Source organism: Canis lupus, chromosome 7, assembly GCF_011100685.1.
Source record: "Canis lupus familiaris isolate Mischka breed German Shepherd chromosome 7, alternate assembly UU_Cfam_GSD_1.0, whole genome shotgun sequence".
Lineage (NCBI taxonomy): Eukaryota > Metazoa > Chordata > Mammalia > Carnivora > Canidae > Canis > Canis lupus.
Window position 1 is genome coordinate 31,752,761 of NC_049228.1, and position 19,805 is coordinate 31,772,565.

Sequence of the window (19,805 nt, forward strand, 5' to 3'; positions counted from 1 at the left end):
TTTTACATTTAATGTAATGTTACATTTTGTTGATATACAAAAGCGTTTTATTTTGGTGTAGTTCCAATGATTTATTTTTGCTTTTGTTTCTTTTGCCTGAGGAGACATATCTAGAAAAATGTTACTAAGGCCCATGTCAAAGAGATTACTGCCTATGTTGTTGTTCTAGGAGTTTTATGGTTTCAGATCTCACGTGTAGGTCTTTAATCTACTTTGAGTTTGTTTTTGTGTATAGAATAAGAAAATTGTCTAGTTTCATTCTTTTTCATGTAGCTGTCCACTTTTCCCAGCACCATTTATTAAAAAGCCTGTCCTTTTTCATTGTATATCCTGTCTCCTTTGTTGTATGCTAATTAACCTATATAATTGTGGGTTTATTTCTGGGTTTTCTGTTCTGTTACATTGATCTATATGTCTGTTTTTTTGTGCTATACTTTTTTGATTATTACAAGCTTTGTAGTATGTCTTGAAATCTGGGATTGTGATACCTCCAGTTTTATTCTTCTTTTTTCAAGATTGCTTTGACTACTCAGTTTCTTTTGTAATTCCATACTAATTTTAGGATTATTTGTTGTAGTTCTGTGAAAAATTCTATTGGTGTTTGATAGAGATTGCATTGAATCTATAGATTTCTTTGAGTAGTATGGACATTTTAACAATATTAATTCTTCCAATCTATACTCTGAAAACTATAAAAAATTGATGAAAGAAATTGGAGATGACACCAACAAATGGAAAGATATTCTATGCTCATGGACTGGAGGTCTGTATGACCTTTTAAAAGACTTAACATGTAAACATGAGCCACTCAGGTTTAAAGAACAAGGAAGGATATGCAAATATCAGAACTCTTAGATATGGTACTTGGAAATCAGTTTGGAAAGTGGACAGGAAGCAATGAGAATCATCAGTGATCCTAGAGTCACTTAAAAGGCCTTTTGAAGTGCAGATTGAGGAAAATCTAAAGCCCATATTTTCTGGCTAGTCGGTTTGTGATAGGGCCCATTATTTTGCATTTTTAATTAAGTTCCTAGGTGATGATCATGCCTGCTGATCCAGGGAGCACACTTTGAGAGCTACTGCACTAAATTTGGGAGGCTTGTTAGACATTTTTTATATTGATCTATGTAAGATAAAACATATAAATAGATGCTGATAATAGAATTGAAGAGGAAGAGTGGGTTCTAAAAATATAGAGGAATTATAATTGACAAGACTAATTAACAGGGCAGAATATACAGCTGAAGTAGAGGTAAGAATCTAGATTGATTTCTAGATTTCTAAGTTTAGTAGGTGGATGGAAAATGGTGGTGCCATTATCTCAACATATGGAATAAAAAGAGAAGATGGATAGGTTTTGGAGTGGACCTGATGATGAGTTTGGTTTTAGACATGTCAAATGGAGTTGTGCAGATGCCTGTTAGGAAAGTAGGATACTGTAGAGTTGAAGATACAGTTACAAGAATGAATTTATAAGTGCTGGCATGTATATCTATAGAGGAGAAATGATAGGTCATAAAGTGAACAGAATAAGGTGCTGAGAATAGAACTCTGAAGATTGCCAATATTTAAGGTGAAGTCAGAATAATTCACCTTGAAAGGCTTGAGAAAGGCTGCCAGGAGCTGTGAAATAAAGAGTTTCTATAAAGATGTGATTAGCTTGTCACCACTGCAGAAAGGTTAATTGATATATGGATTCAAATACATTTAGTTTTGTCAGTATCATAGATGGGACCCAGATTGTATTTATCTGAATTTAGAAAGTGTTTTTTTTTAGGACAGGATACATGCCTTTTGTTTTTCTGGTATTAAATTTCTATTCACTTCTGAAGAAGATAACACTGTTGATAAAAATACTTGGTGTATGACTGGATTCATATTCAAGTTCTAAGCTAATATTTTATCTGAAATTTAATAAAATGTTTAAAGAGCAAATGAAGAATCATAATTTATATACATATGTGTGTATATATACATATATATTCTTTTGAAGAAGCACTGTCTCTTGTGGGGTATTACTCCTTTCTACAAGAAGCTTGCATAAATGAGTGTGGAGGTTTTTGTGGTTGGTCCTTCTGAAAGTGTTTCGTTTTTTTCTCCACCCTCATCCCTTCTGGGGAACCAGGAATGCTGTTATTTCTATTAAGAATATTGTTTTACTCTGTGACTTTGTGACAGCTGGGCATGATTATTTTATTAGTTTACTGATTGGTCCAAGTTAAACGGAAAAGAAAGACAAGGTCATCAAATGTGATAACTGTTAGGGCAGCTGTCACTTCTGGTAATCTGACCATAACCTTTTTTTCCTTTTCCTCTAGTGTTTTTTTCTAAGCAGACTTATAACAAAACCATGAGAGTAAAATAGAAATTGCTGCCCTTCAAGACCTGGGATAATGGTTTCATAAGCAGGATTTATCAGTGGTGTGTTAGTATCTGGAGAAGATAGTTTAAATGTGTATGTCCAATAGCAGCACGCCTACCTCTGTTTTAGGAAAACTTCTTGTGGGGTATGTGGATTGACTGACTCGTTAGGACTCTCTGGAAAGCCAGATTTGAGATTGAGCAGACATAGCCGTTTGGATTTGCTGCTTGTATTCCTCTATTAATTAGTTGGAAAGTTCCCCACAAAACATGGCCAAATGCAGAATGAGAGGGACTGCCAGTAAAAGAGTGAGTTTTCTGAAGGACCAGAATCAAAGCACGTTTTCTGTTTTGTGCTCAAACAGATCTGATCTAACAGATTCTCTGTGTATAGACTTTACTATTCACTTGTTGAATACTTTTAAAAATTCAGGCTGCAAATTATCGAATGTGTGTTTATTGTTTCACAGAGACCAAACTAATATCCTAAACTATTAGAAATTTTACTCAATGACAGATCAGTCTCTTAAAAGACTGGTAAAGGGCATGCCATTGAGGCTGATGGAGTGAAGATGGTAGATTTTGAAGATGTAAGACATAAAACACAAAAGTTCTTTTTAGATCAGTTTTGAATACTTTAAGTAAAGACCTTAAGTTGTATGTTCTCCATTTAGAATTAAAAAGAACATGTTATCAAGCATATCATTGGAGTTCAAATTGACATTTCCCCCTTTTCCTTTCTTTGAGCAGGTGGTCAAGTTATTAAGCAACAAAAGATCACAAGCAGTTGGAATATTAATGTCTAGCCTTCATTTAGATATGAAAGATATACAACATGGTAAGTATAAAAATAAAAATTCAGGTTTTGAATACCCAAATTTGGGCTGAAGGATGTGCTGTTTGGTGGTAAAGTTATTTTAGAGCTTTTGAGGTTAGTATGTTTCCTATAAGTGTTACCAAACTTTCTATCATGATTGTTTCTGGAGGGGTTACTAGTAATGTGTCTTTTATGTTGTTTCTGTATTTTGCTAAAAGCCTAATTCCCAGTTGACATAGTCTGCATTAATAAATACTTAATTTTTAATTCATCAGAAATACTAGTCCCACTGTGCTTTGTAGCTAATTAGATAATATCTGAGGATATTTACATCTGGATGTCCTGCTCAGAGTGACTGATAACAGGAATGATAGTGGAGTATGTCTCAGCCATTGAAAATACCTGAAGATAGTGTACTGGAGAGATAAATATGTTGAGATTTCAATCTCAAGTGTTTGATGAGCTAACATAAATGTTCTAACAGATTGGCTTCAACCAATGTAGGAGTTACATGGATGCTTGTTTTGATTGTTATTATTTTAAGAATGTTTTTATGATTAGAGATGTTGACTAGTAGACTGGATTGCTATGTATAGTAATTAAATGAAAACTCAGAAGTGCTTAAGAGGCTGAATGATCATTTGTTGCAGATGTCTATAAGCATTGGACAAGTAAGGAGGCATTTTCTCTTAGTCTTCCTTTTCCGAGATACGATGAGATGCTGAAAGAATCACAAAAACAAATTTATCGTGTATAGCTTTTTAGGGTAGAAAACTGTTCCTCTTCTTTCAGTTATTTGTTGTGACTATATGTAAACTCCTGGGCTTTTCTATGCATGGAGGGATTGAATTATTTTTTTTTAATAAGCATCAAAGATAGTTTCAAATGATTCTTGCCCACTGATATTGTTGGTGATCCAGACATATGGAAGCAGTAATATCATGGCCTTTGTTATTTCTTTCATGTTGTTGTTTTAATTTATATTTTTAACCAGGCTTATAAAATATTCTCCTATGTTTAGAGCTAGGGTGACTTTAACATTTTCTAAGTGGCTTTAATGTCAATATTTTAAATACTTGAAATCCATCCTCTCATTAACAGGCATTCCTATACTGTATCTTCCTATCACATTTGTGCTGAGAGATATTGTCCAAAGGTGAATAGAGGAATTAAATTTATATTCAGATTGTCCCATAAGCTGCCCCCATAGCCTTAGAATAGATTTAAAGCAGATTGAATTATCCAATGGAATGCCAGTTTACCTATTAAAGAAATGTGGTTTCAAGTATAACACAGACTTTATAAATCATGAAAACATTTAACTGGCTTTCTAGCTTACCCCTGTATGAATGTGGATTCTGTTTGTTAGCCTTAAAATATTGTGTGGAATAATTCATAAATAGCACAAGCCTGGGATGCTTTGTCAATTGATGAGTAACTCTTAATCATAATTTAAGTTTTTATTAAACTGTTTTGATGGTGAGGAGACTTCCTCAAACTGAAGCATTGGGGGTAGTAGTCATAGAACAGGACGCCAAGGCTGGCGCCAAGAAGTACTTGGCGTTTCTAAAGCTGGCAGATGTAGTCCAGTTAAGTCATAGAATGAAATCTGAAAATAATGATATGGTCCTTTCCTTCAGTCAAATATTCAACCCGGGTTGAGTTAATAATGAGAACCTTATGAACAAAGGAGTCCGCCTAACATCTGTGTCTGTGGTAAAGCCAGTGAGAGTTCATTGAAAATTTGCTAGCTTAACATGCAACGCTAACAATAACATGGCATGAACGTCAGTAGTTGAAGGGTCACACAGAATTATGCATAAACTTTATCCTATTAGGATATGAAGTGATTGCTTGAGTCACTTTGAAACCCTGTACACGGTTTTCTAAAAAACAGCCGTCTTAAAATTAAAGTCTGAAGAAGTAAGTAGTGTGCCTTTCAGTGAACAAAGTCCTGTTCTGTCTCAGTATGTTGTCTGGAACCATGATTTACATGTGTGAATCACTTGTGGCCTCTAGAATAAACTTGACTTCTATCAGGATATGCCTCCACTGAGAAATCCACAGAAGCATAAACATCATTGATTTTGGTTGTAGAAGCAGCCACAGAATTTATCTAGACCTCAGTGTCATCTTGTAGAAGAGCAAACAAGACCTTTTTGGTCATCAGGTTTCTTTTTCAAGGTCACAAAGCAGGTTAGTGGAACAGACTAAACTTGGGCTCAGCCCACTTCACTCTCTGGTCCTGTTCTTTTCATTCATATCAGCTGCTCCTTCAAGATTATGCTTTTTCTATAAGCAGCATCAGTATCTTGAAACAAAATCTATGTAACCTTGTATAACAAGAATAGTTTTTTTTTTCCTCTTTTTCTCTTTTCCCTTACCAAAACTCTGGAAAAGTTTAGAGTTGAGTTTACTTTGTAATGTTTCTATTTTTAAAGTGCCACATTAGAGTCATCAGTGTAGAAGGTTTGGATGAGAGGTGCCAAAAGTCTAATCGTGGTCTTCCCACCATATCCAGTGAACACCACACCCTGCTCCGGACTCAAAGGTATTTTCTACAATAGCACATGTAGAGTCCTCAGTGTCACACAGAGTCAAAGGGCAGAGAGGGGAGAAAGGATCAGTTTCTTACCTAAGTTTACTAACAATACAAGTGAAGCAGTCCCAAATAATTAACTGTGTGCATGTGCGTGTGCCCATGTGTGCATGTGAAGGTTATGGTGAAGACCTGAGCTGCTCTAATACAGTGTAAATGTGTCTGGTACCTTCTAAACTATCCTGTAAATTATAGCGGTTTTCCAATGGGAATGGTGAGATGGTGGTGTGCCACCTCTAGAAAACAAAACACTCCAATCCTTTATAATAATTTGGAGTCTAGGATGAAGGTGCTTTTCAGAAATGACTTACCTAGTGTGCTAGAGTGTAGGGTCATTGTGGCTTTAGGATCCCCTTAAATTGAGCTCTAAGGATCCCCTGGAGTAATGCCTGAGTTTTTTTTCCCTGGTTTGAGTTCCAGTTTATTGTCACATATGTAGGTCTAGAATCTGTACTTTGGGTGGGCCCTGTGTTTTAATATTTGGCCTTTGGCTGCATCTGGCTGTCAATAGTAAGTTCAGATTTGTTGGGATAGGGCTAAAGCAGTTTCTGAACTGGCTTGTTATTCTGCATTCTCTCTTGATTAGCATGGTAATTCCTATCTTGCCTGCTTTTTGATGCTTTTAAGGTAATTGATAAACATTTCTTATCCATGATTTTAAATTGCTCTCAATGGGAGGATTAATTCAAATCATCTAGCCTATTATTGTCACTATGAGAGTATCCTGTAGCTCTCTAATCGAGTTGTGTGGAAAGAGAGGAAAGTTTCTGTACAGCATTCCATCCGTATTTCAGAAGTCAGTGTGGTAGTCACAGCTTCAGGCTCATTCTGGTAGAAAATAGTAGCTGCAGAGCAGTTTGAAATTTCATGAGGCTCAGTTTTATGTCCCACAGTCTCAGTACTAGGTAGAATATTGAACTGTGATAATTTTGAGAGTGGAGGGGGTTGCTATGACTAATATAACCTGGGCAGTCAGTGCAAAGTGGAAATTTTGCAGGCACATCAGGAGTAGGGTAACTCTCTCCTATCAGATCAAATGGAGATAAATTTCTGACATGATTCTCCATTATATATTTATGTATTTATAGCTTCCTTTATATCTCATTTATAAAACAACTATTTATTGGCCAGGGAACTAAACAGTTTGAAAAGCCTGCTTTGTAAACCTGAGGTTGTCTAGTGCTCTGTCCTTTTGGTACTTGTGTCCAAAAGGATTGTTCCAGATTGATGCAAACACATCACAGAGGCAGGAAGCTGTTACCCTTACAGTCTGCAGCTGGCAACTAGAAATCTAACTTAGCCAGTAGCTGGACCCAGGACCAGTTAGGGACCAAACCTCCAACAGCATCCTTAAAGATCCAGGCGATAGAACTCCACTAAATTTTCCTGCTCTGTCTGTGAAAATGGGTGGAGCATCCCTAAGAGATTTAGCTAGCCTGTGTGTCTTGTATCTTTTTAGTGTCACCATTAAATACCTACTTGAGCTGTTAGAATTATTAGTTAGCAAGCCTCAGTTACTGATCTAGACTTGAAATAACTATCTCTGAAGTATGGCTTTTCTTACAGAGTGCTGGCCCACCATCTCTGAGGTAGGGATGACTGCCTCTAAGTTGAAGCTTTAACTGGCTCATATACACTATTACATTCCCTCAGTATGCATGTTTTATAATAGATTAAAGATACTGTAGCAAAGGAAACCTAAGATGTATTTAATGATCTCACCCATAGAAATAAGTTTTTTTAACCTTCTAGAATTGTCCAGCCCAAAGTATTAATGGTTCTTGTTCCTTTTTTCCTTTCTTCCTTTTAATGTCTGCCCTATCTAAAGCCACCTGGTATCGTGAGCCCATGGGCAACAAATACTAATATATGTCCTTGTTGAAATTTCTATCCTTTTTCATCATGATTTGTCGAGATCATGTATCTTGACATCAAATATGATAATTTTGTTAACTCCCTGGTCAATAAAATCATGGATATTTTTCTTCTTTGGTCTCTAAGCCTATTAACTGCTTTTTTCAAACACTTTAAATAAAAAAATGCAGGTAGGATACCTTACAAGGACAATGACATTCTTTTAGGTTTAAATCAGAAATTCCAGGGGCACCTGTGTGGTACAATTGGTTAAGTATCTGACTCTTGGTTTCAGCTTAGGTCTTTTTTTTTTTTTTTATAGGATTTTATTTATTTATTCATGAAAGACACACACACACACACACACACACACAGAGGCACAGACACAGACAGAGAGAGAAGCAGGCCCCATACACCCTGGAGTCTGAAGTGGGACTCAATCCCGGGTCTCCAGGATCACACCCTGGGCTGAAGGCAGCGCTAAACCACTGACCTAGCCAGGCTACCCTCAGCTCAGGTCTTGATGTCAGGGTCGTGAGATCAAGCCCTGTATTGCACTCTGCACCCACACAGAATCAACTTGAGATTTTCTCTCCCTGCCCCTCTGCCCTTCCTGCGCTCTCTCTCTCTCTCTCAAATAAATAAATAAATCCTTAAATAAAAAATCAGAAATTCCAGTGAAGTCTGTGTGCTAATTTCTGATTCCTTACTGGATCCTGTATCATGTTGATGTTTTTTTGATCTTCTGTCACTGACCTCCCTCAATAGGGCTCAGAGTTATTAGAAGCCTTATCCCAATAACTGTGTAGGAAGATATCTAGTTTTGCAGGTATTTAAAAAGAGAATTACTTTTGACAAACAGGACACATACTCTTTCATAATCAGATCTTTTTATTAGTATCTGTAGAGGTGAAATTAAACATTGTCTTGAGTTTTTACCTCTCCACCCCTTTCTATCATTTGCCAATATAGGCATATCTCAGATATATTGTGGGTTTGGTTCCAGAACAGCAGTAAAGGGAATATCAAAATAAGCTGAGTCAAATGAATGTTTTGGTTTCCAGCGCAAATAAAATCTGTTTACACTACACTATAGTCTATTAAGCACACAGTAGCATTTATTTAAAAAAATCATATATGTACCTTCATTAAAAAATACTTTATGGCTAAAAAATACTAACCATCATCTCAGTTTTCAGTGAGTTTTGATAATTGAGCACAGATCACTGTAATAAGTATAATACTAATGAAAATTGAAGTATTGCAAGAATCACCAAAATATGACACAGTGACATGAAGTGAGCAAATGCTGTTGGAAAAATGGTGGTCATAGACTTGCCTGAAGCCAGTTGCCACAAACATTCAATATGTAAAAAATAACAGCCAAGTCAGTAAAATGAAGGGCAAGAAAATGAGGTAAGCCTGTAGCTGTATAAAGTGGTCCAGAAGGGAGTTAATTTTCATTATACAATGGAGGGAATGAAGGCTTATAGATTAAGCCTGCCTGGGGCTTCACCTTAATAGGACCAGAATTGGTGTCCAGTTCCTTTGGATCCCACTTTGTTGCCCTCCATAGCATTTTAGCTTTTTTTCAGAATGAGGACCTGTGTTTCCTAATAAAATGAGAATATGCAACATATGCAAAAAGAGAACTGGCAAAAAGGCACAATACTTCTGGCCAGCAGTTTTTTTTTTTTTTTTTTTTGAGTTACTAAAGCACTAGAAAATATATTTAGCAAATTTCCTTTATTCCTTTGTCATTTCATACAAATTCCCCAGTTTGCATATTGACTCTGTTCCTTAGAGAATGAAATGGATTTTTTTCACAGCTACGAATTAGGGGGAAAAATATTTTAAAGGGAATTATTAATAAAGTTGCTTATTCTTGACTGAACCAAGAAAAGATAAACACATTTATTAGAGAGAAAGCAAGCTGGGCTGAGCTTATCAATGAGCAAAAGCAGGTTGTGATTACTTGTAGAAAGCTTGTGATACATAGGGCATGGGACTTTCCCTGCCTTTTTTTTTTTTTCCAAATTACTGATGGTCAGAGAGTTTAGAGGGAAATATATCCTCGTTAAATCCTTGGGGATGCTTGCTTTCATTTTGTACTCATGCTCTAAGCATAATTCTTTATTCCTTTTGTCTATAGTCCCTGGGTTTCCCCTTTATTTTCAAGTGCAGACTAACGTTGATTAAGAGCCTGATTCCAGAGCCACACTGCTCAGATTTTGTTTTGGACAGAACATTTGTCTCCCCTCAAACACTAATTCATATGTTGAAAGCCCTAATCCCCAGTGTGATTGTGCTGACCACAGGGCCTGTGGGAGATAATCAGGTTTAGATGAGCTCATGAAGGTGGCTCCCATGATAGGATTAACATCCTGTAAGAAAAGGAACAGAGGCCACAGGTTCTGCACACTAGGAAGAGGGTCCTTACCAGTTCCAGCCTCCAGAACTATGAGCACTAAATTCCTGTTTAAACCACCCAGTCTGGGAGATTTGTTAGTGGCACCAGCTGACTAAAACAGACTGGAATCCCAGTTCTGCCTCGGGTTAGCTGAGTAACAACCTGGGCAATTCTCTTCATATCTCTATGGTTCCATTTCCTCATTAGTAGAAAAGACTGTTAAATGAGTTATTTCCTGTAAACACACACATACATTAGTCAATATTCATTCTGTCTTTGCCTTTCTGCATTTCTTAGGAAATGAGTTGTGTTAATAGGCTTTGGAGGTGCTTGAAACTCAGAAGTTGGCTAACCCTAGTGAGGAGAAGAGAACATAAAGGTTATTTATTCCCCCTTCTGTTGTGAAGAGGTCTGCTACAAGCCTTTACCGTGAGGAAACAGGTGGTGGAATGCAGAAGCTGCTCCTGATGGCATTTAAGAGCCAGATGAGAGGAAAGAAGTGGGAGTCTAAGTTCAAGGGGCACATAACTGGGGCAGATTCAATTGTTCTGGAGCTTGGGTTTTCTGTCAATATTACTGAAATAATGAGTTAGTACTGGGCTGTGTCCATCTCTGTTTTCTGGATGGAGATAAATATGAGGATTATTTATATGAGCAGCCCTTTAACATTGAGCCCTGGCACACCTTTGGACTGTACTTTATCTGCAAGGAGAGCAATTTGCTTTTGAAATTTGAAAGGTGGGGGGATCTCCCCTAACTGTGTGGTTTCTTAATCATTGTTGCTGGGCACTGTGAGCTCACCATATTCCACATGTTCTGCTGTTGGCTCTGGGTGGCTTTTGAGGGTAGCTGGGGAAGGGAGTTTAGCATTGTTACTACAATGAATCTTGGTAAGGAGCAAGAGTAGAAGTGGAGGCATGGACAGATGCTTCTGTTTCTTGATTTGAGATATTATTAAACTGACAGTTAAACTGGTTTCTAGGTCTGAGTGTAAAGTATAAAAACACTTGTTTAAAAATCTGGAAATTCCCTTTTGAACTACAGGAACTTATGGTAAGTCTTCCCATGAATTTTGATAGCCTACACACGTAGCAATTTTTTTTACCCTGTTGGGCTGCCACTGAATAGTGTTTTTCTTATGAAATTTTCTACCAAACAAGTTGTAGATTACAAACTCCTGGTCTTTTTCCTGGAGTTTCTGGTTTCATTCTTGGAGACACCAGCTTTTTCACTTGCCTATTAATTACCATAAGAAAGTTTATCCATAATCATTTGTTTATTTTTGTAATATTTTCAAAAATTGGTTTTAGTGTGGGCAATGTTTTTCCCAGTAGGTTTTCCAGTGTCTGGTTTCTTTATGAAACTCACGTTTACAAGGCTCACTTAGAAATTGCTTCATGCCCTTTTTTTTACCTTTATTTTAAGTGTTTTCCTCACATGGGATATGGAGTTTTAAGACCTGTTTATTATATTTATTGAGACATTAAAATCTAGTAAATGCTGTTGGGAGGTTTAGTGAATGGTTTTCATTGAAATGTAAAGTCACTTAGAATTAGAAATTTGAGAAGAAAGTGGGCTCCATCCAGTGAGCTGTGTAACCTTTTCATCAATTGTAGCCTTGTCATGGAGAAAAGTGCATGTGCAATAGGTCCACTTTCATTAAAACCTACTTTTAGAAATTTAATATCAGAATATGTTTTAATTTAAAATATAAATTCATTACCTAGAATTTCTTATAAAAAGAAAGACCTCCTAAATCATTTTAAGTCACACATAGATTATTAAATCAAGGGAAAATGAATTATTAGAAGTCTTTCATTACAGGTTCAGAAAAAAACCTGGGTTGAACTTAGCTTATATTTTTTTTATGACATTATTCCACAGTTGGGCTTTTTGATTATGCTTTTATGGGAAGGAGAAACACAATACTTAAGGCTGTTCTGAAACTGTGAGCTTTGGATATGAATATTCTTTTCCTTCATTGCCCTTAGTATCTGATTGTGTATCAAGTGTTTGGGTGTTTATTTTTGCTGGCCTCCCCCACCTCTCACCCTCTCTCCCCTGTTAGCTCTTTGAGGCCCCAAGACAGCCCACTGCAGCTCAGCTCAGTATATTTTTGCCCCTATAATGCTTTACCTGTTCTTCACAATTATCAAGTGATTGTTAAAGGACTTGTCTAGGACCAAATGGGGCATGTGTAAAAGGTGGAGCTCAAATCTGAGCTCAGAAACTTAGTATCCCGAGTACAAAATTAATCACACCAACTTTGACTCTTGACTCACTGTGTGTTAAAGGTGCACTTATTGCAAAAATATTCCTTTTGCATAATCCTTGAGAGGGGTGGGGATTCAGACTGTTATTTTTTGCAGGGGAGCCTTTTTGATAACTAGAGTCCCGTGTGTATTTTAAAATTGACTTCTTAAAATTCTGTGTGTTTTGACAAGTGCTTTTTCAGCACCCAAAGTGGCCACCCTCAAGATGCTTTCTGGTTTTCTTTATCCTTTGAGATGAAGTAAGAATCTGAGAGTACTAGAGATGAGGAGAGAAAGGAGTGATTGTTACTTTCCACATTTCCCTTAGAAGCCACCTGTGTCCTATTCCTACTAGGTACATTCTAGAAATATCAGAAATATAATCAGCTCTGCGTGCTAAGACATCAGATAAAATGGCTAAAAATGTTACATAATGGCATGTTATCTTTGAGCATGACTACAGTAATGATATTTCATGCTGATGACTATCTTTCCTCTTTCCTCATGGTCAAACATGAATACAATAAGATCTCTACTTCCCCAGTAGCAATTTTCAGCCAAATACCTTTGAATTTGTTGTAAAATTTATTAAACAGTTTCAGTCAATTGTTATTTACATGTAATTAGGAATCCAATAGTACAGAAGGGCTTGCAATGAAAAACCCCAGTTCCCAGTTCTCCATATGGGCTTCGTCACTTCCATGATGGATTGTAAAGGCATATTTTCCCCTTATTTGGGCCACTGTGGAATAATCGCAGCCTCTTTCAAGGAAATGGTGGAATTTAAGAGGAGGATTCTCTATCGTCAATGACAGTATGAAGTCCTTATGAATTAAATTGTTGTGAAGCGAATTCTAAATTGAACGTGATGTTTAAATGTATTTTCTGCAAGTTTTTTTTTAATTCTAAGATTTGTGATTCTAAGTTTATGATTTCACAATTGCTGATGATAATAATATTAATAGCCAGCATGTAAAGTCATTGCTGTAGGGTTTGCAATAACTCAATGAGGTAGGTAAGTTATTATTTCTATTTTAGGGATGAGAAATTGAGACAAAGAGGCAAAAGAAAGTTAAACAGCAGGTGGTGGGCTGTGATTTAATCACCGGTGGTCTGGTTGCAGAGTCTGCTTTGAAGCCCTGTGCTGTACTTTCTAAGAACTCTCAAATGGTAGTAATTGTATCAGTAACTTAAGCTGGAGAAAATAGTGCATGATTTTTTATCCTCCATGGTTCATAACTACCAAATCAGCAAAGAGGTTACTTAATGGATAGTGGAAGGTTTGTTTTAAAATTCCTTTTATTATCACGTCTTGTCCTGTCTTTTGTCAGTTCTGTGACTTAGGTGATGCTCAGATATGCTTTGCCAGAGAAAGTTGCAGAGTAGAGGTTGTCTCTATGCCCAACTTCTGTGCCAATTAAAGGGATAAGGAGGAAAATGTATTCAAAGGCTATGACCACTTTAGCAACATATTTTCATATAAGTATCAGAGTGTATTAGGGTGACTAATTATATTGTTATAACCATTAGCCCCTATTATAAAGATGTCAGAATTGATATTTAACTTATAGTAGGAAGATCTTGATTCATTCATTTCTATTCTACTATCTTCTTTCCTTTTTTCTTTTTTTCTTCCCATAGTTAATTATTCACTTACTCAGATATTTACTGAGTACTTACTTTGTGCCCAGCTCCATTCCTGGCACTAGGACATTAAAATGAGAACAAAAAAGACTAAACAACAACAATAGCAGCACACGGCTGTGTGGAACTTACATTCCAGAAGGGAAGAAGACTTTTTTAAAGTTTCTAACTCAAATTCACTCCTCCTAGATGGAGGAGAATGGAAATCAAGTATTGAGTTGATCATTGTCCTCAGTTTCCAGAAATAATGTGAGTTTTCACAACACCTTCAGGATTATAGCCTATTTGAATCTACTGTGATGTTGCTTAGAGTATTCTAGATGGGTTAGGAATTAGATGAAGTGGAAAATGAAGAGCAATGAGAGATATATTTATATTGAACATATTCTATATTTTTAGTGGTTCTATCTGGAAAGAGGACATTATATAAGCTTTCTTTATTTTTCCTCATTTGTGCATCAAACTTGATTCACTAAGAAAAAGGATAATTGGAAATTGTTTAAAATCAGATTGTGTTTTTATATTATTTCCACTAAGCAGTTGGTTCTATTAATGATTTCTTTCATAAAGAGGAACATAAACAGGAACAGCTTTCTTGATTTGCTAACACTCATGTGAATATAAATTTGAAATATTTATCTTTAGAGAAAATATTAGTAGCTAAAATACAAGCAGAAAATTTGATTCTATTTAGTAAACTGTGCGATAACATTGCGAATTTGTCATAATAGCCATTTGGAAGAGAATACAAATTGAATAATTTATGTTATACACATTGATAGTATTTCCTTTGGGAACAAATTTCTTTTAATTCTTACCATTTTTTCTTTTGAAATTCAAAATTTTATTATCAATCTGTTTTAGACCTATTGGCATATATGCTCTTGAACTGCTATATATCAATGTAGTTCAATTATGTCTTTCTTCCTTTAAAAAGTTTTAATTAATCGAGAATGGAAGTGTGTTTCATAAAGGTTATGCCTCAACCAAAAATGTCTTACTTTTTTTTTTAAGATTTTATTTATTTATTCATGAGAGACACAGAGAGAGAGAGAGGCAGAGACACAGACACAAGGAGAAGTAGGTTCTTGCAGCGAGACTGATGTGGGACTAGATCCCTGAACTCCATGATCACACCCTGAGCTGAAAGCAGAACTTAACCACTGAGCCATCCAGGCGTCCCTGTTTTACATTTTTGAAAATCTCTTATAGTCCAGTTTAATAGATAGCCAGAGTCTCATATCTGCTTCTGCTTTTATTCTTTTGTTATATGTTGTTTTGGTTGAAATGTATGAAGAAAATCTGTGTTCACACAGATATGTAGTTGAAAAGAGTGAAGTTATTAGTCTTTCATACTACACCATAACTTAATAAGTAATAATTTCCTAATGGTTAGTTGCAATGTGGAATTTGAAAGCCACATAAATAACTTATAATACATTAAAAAAAAAGATTATGTCTCATTCAACATTAAATACCTGGATCTGCTAACATTACTTTATATAACTGAGTTAAGGCATTTAAATTATTTAGATATTTGGCAGAAAACATAAATTTAAGAATATTGAGTTCATTTAAATGAAACCCAGATATTCATTTAAATCTGAACAGGCTCTGCTATGTTTTGAAGTGTTGGAGATGTTTAGAATAGTTCTAAAACAGCATACTTTGCCTTTTTGAGATAAATTGTATATTTATTTTTAACTAAAATTCACTCATTGGCAGTTTTCTGGGTCCTAATGCCAGTTACAATATGTGTATGTTAATGTTGGTTGCTCAGTGCCCTATTTTAAGTTTAACTTGGAACTGTGCAAACAGACATTTGGGCCTTCTGGCTTCACTGCCGAACAGTGTAAACTAGCAAGCAGAGCGTCAGTCATCCTTATCTCAGTCATAATCTCTGGAATGAAAGATTCCCATCATCTGTTGCACGTAGCAAAAGGTCTGGGTGTCACAAGGAAATGACATCAGTTTTCTAGCATCTGTGATACCCTCGAGTAGTAATTTCAGAATACTTAGCAAAAGGCTTACATTGTTGAAATATGATGTAGTCTGGGGAGTTAACTTTTAGTCTCAATCTCTAACTCTTTTATTCTGTGCCAGAAAGGAATTTTGCAAGACAGGATGAGTTTTCCTTTATGGTAGCCTGGCTAGTGGGGATGAATACACCTACTCTCCTCTTTACTCAGAAGAGAGGAGAATGGAAGGAGATGTGATATTCGCTGGGAAATCTAAGAATAGGAAATTGCTTCTTCTTGAACAGTGAGGTTCATGATATCAGCTGAGTGTATTTTTAGTGCTTTGGCAAAGTATGTTAGCCAACCAGCAACCATTTCGCCTACACAGATACACTCAGATGGACTTTGTCCACCTTGAAAGTAAGGAACAGACACAAAAACATACAAAAGAATATGTATGGGAATTGTGAAATTTGAAGTCTGTGTTCTGTTTTGTTTTGTTTGAATGGTTGACTTTTTCATGGGATTATATATGTACGGAATAGCTAAGGAAAAGACATTAGTGAATTATTGTGATGGTGGAAAATGGTTCTCCTGGTCAGTTGAAGCAATAGGTATGGGAATGTGGAGAAAGTTTCTAAATATTGATTCAGTTCTTTGGGTGGAATCTTGAAGAAACATCTATTATTCATAGAGCACTCTCATTTCTTTTAAAGATTTTATTTATTCATGAGAAACACACAGAGAGAGGCAGAGAAAGAAGCAGGCTCCCTGAGAGGAGCCTGATGTGGGACTCAATCCCAGGACCCTGGGGTCATGCCCTTGAACCAAAGGCAGACGCTCAACCACTGAGCCACCTATGTGCCTCTAGAGTACTCTCATTTTGAACTGTAATTCTTAACTAGTTGTGGGGAAGAGACTGGTAACTTGTATTTTACGATGGAGGAGAACTGTGGTGAACATTCAGGATGCCCAGGGTAGGTTAAACCTCTTCTCCCACCAATGTCTTCCATCTAAAGCTTTTCTAAATGGTGATACCCACCCTCTGTTTTGCACATATTGCTAGTCATCCAAGGAATGTCAGGAAGCTCTGGCCATGATAAAAGTTTTCTTTAGTTAAAAAATTTCTTACAAGCCACGAGAAGAAAAGAATAGATGCATCTTGCTCAATTAAATGAAACATTTTGAGGCATTGTAGTTGCAGAAATGCTGAAGTCACTGAATATTGAAAGTAATGAAGGAAGAAGGGGGAGGAGGAGAAGCAAAACTAATAGTCTCTTTTGTTCAGGCACGATTCTGAGCAGTGGGTGGTCATTACTGAACTCTAGAGAATGGGCGCAGTGGTTACCGAATAGCAGATACAAGGAGGAAAATTGCCCCAAGGGTGGCCTTACCATTCACCAGACAGCCCCTAAAGCTTAATTAAGGCACAAAAGTCTGAGTGGATGAATTAGAACAGAGGCAATTCCATTTTACATTTAAAGAGTTTCTGTTTTCTTAGAAGCGACTTTTATTCATTAAAAGCATATCAGAGAAATCAGAATATTTGGAACTCCTCCCCATATTTATCTGATCTCTCATTCTTGGCAATGAAACATTGCACTAATTCTTACACACAAATATATACATCATAAAAGAAGAAAGAGAGACCTTCATTAACTGAACGATGACAAAATAGACTTACACACATAGACTAGTGCATCACATTTTTGTACGTATTAACTACATGTTAAGCTAAGCAAACCACAAAATTATTCTTAGGGGAACAAAAGAATTGTGTGTAGTCTTTAGATTTTTCATATTTTTAAGTTTTTTTTGGCAAACTAGTCACGAGACAGAAGTTGTTAGTCAAAGTCATGTCTGTGGTGCAATGAAAGGAATTACCTTACCATGTCACATCTTGGTATGCAAGCTCGTCATATTCTCAGTCATATATTGTAAGGTCAAAACTATAAGTTCTCTTTGGTTTTTGGTGAATTTTTAATTTTCAGTGACTAAGCTTCTTGGTTCCTTTCCCTATCTCAACATGTCTGCCAGTATATAAATGCTATTATATAATATACTGAGGAAGCTATGTAAGTGCATGTTTGAGTAAATTCTTTTAAAAATTATTTTTCTAAACCACAAATATAATCTTTGTGTTTGTAAATTTGAACTTTCTCTTTAGGGTTTCTTTTGAAGTCAGACATGTTTGTGAAGAATCACACTGAAAAAGTATAAGTATTATCTGTGTGGATGTTATTTTAGCATCAGACATTTTAAATTTCTGATAGATTGTGTATTCCTGGAGCAGTGTATATGCATGCATTCAAAATAAAAATTAATAGTGTTCCCCTTTTACAGCATGTGTTAGAAAACAGTGGCAAAATGTGATCAGAGTTAGGGTCCTATTTTCAGGGAGACTCACTAAGCTCTATTTTACAAGGGCATAAATGTTTACCTAAGCAAGAAGGTGAAGTCCGTTATGCCCAATAAAGGACATTTTGGAGTGCTGGTTTACGGAAAACATTTAACAGACAGTGGATCTTTTACACAAAGTACAGTGCGTTGTTTGAAACTATTTGCTCATCTATACACTATGCTTAAAATAAACACTGTCTGGGAATATGCCAGTCTTTTTTTTTTTTCCCCTACCTTTTAATTCCACACCCTAGATTTTGTCACCTGCCAAAGTCAAATAAATCTTATCTAAACAGTTGAGATAAGCTTTGAGTTGTACCCAGTATGGTCAAATCAACAAACCTCTTCAAAAACAGAAATGAAATACAATAACGCTAGATTAAACAGTCTACAATGGCAATTGTGTTTGCATTTAAAGATTTTATTCCAAAAGGATTACAGTCTTGGTATCCATTTTTCTCCCCGCTGCCTAGACAAGAAGGAGACATACTGAGTTAAACAAAATGCATTTGTTCTCTAACAATTTAACTTGTACGGCTCTTATAAACAAGGCCCATAGGTGTATGAAGCCTACTGACTTAATCACTAACTTATGTCATTATCCTTGTATAAGCAAGTATGCTTGAGAGGTACCAGTGGTGGATTGAGTATCAGATTTATTTTTTCCAGCAGGAAAGTCTTTCTTTATATAGCCTAAGTACAAAATCTATAGAATTCTGGCATTTTATTGTCTGTACCCTAGAACAAATCCCCACCAGATTAAACTTCCTGAAAAGAGAAGATAGTATAAATGGATATGATTTCTAAATTAATAGTCTATTATAAAAATGCAAGTTTCTTCCCTTTTAGGGCATACATCATTTTAATTGCTAATAAAATGTATACTCTTACGAGGGCAGGAAGTATGTCTGTCAGGTTTACCATCATATCCCCAGGGCAGAGAAGACTACCTGGCCTGGAGTTTGAACTCTATGAGTATTTATTCAGTGAAGGAGTAAATGATGTTTTCAAGAAGAGGCTGTTTACTTTGCAGATAAATACAAACATTTCATAATTATTTAATCAGTTGTTGATATTTAAAAGTAAGTTTCTGAAGTGAATACATTTTATCATGGAATTAAATGGTTCCCTTTCAATGTTACACTATTTAATTGGCAGTTTATTTATGTGTAATCAGTAGTAAACAGATGTTATTATTTCAGTCATTGTCAGATAGTATTGACTTCTGTGCATTTCTTGACCATAGCGTAATTTATACACTGCTTGGTGATTTTTCACTGATCTTTAAGTACATCTTCACCTACTTGAATTTAACCTTTAGCACATCTGAGAATTAGCCCAGCTGGGTATAGAATTGGGATGCTGATGTGCTGCCTTTATTTTTAAGGCCCAAACAATGATATAAAATATATATTTTCGTTTTATGAACATGATACATAACATAATTTATGTTGTTTTGTAAGAGCAATTATATCTACAAATGTGTGTATGATATTGAGACATTTAGAGA

The 19,805-nt window shown here is 35.9% G+C and overlaps 1 protein-coding gene across 7 annotated transcripts in view; it reads left to right on the forward strand.

The window, feature by feature from the left end:
• Nucleotides 1–19,805, forward strand: part of FMN2 (formin 2) — a 370,776-nt gene that overhangs the window by 166,164 nt on the left and 184,807 nt on the right. For all 7 annotated transcript variants that reach the window (XR_005362165.1, XR_005362164.1, XM_038542666.1 and 4 more), the window contains one exon: nucleotides 3,112–3,199. Coding sequence is in view for 5 of the 7 variants with exons in the window: in XM_038542666.1 (XP_038398594.1) it covers nucleotides 3,112–3,199 (88 nt within the window). In the remaining 2 variants the exon portion in view is untranslated. Of the gene's footprint in view, nucleotides 1–3,111; nucleotides 3,200–19,805 lie in introns of those variants that run through there.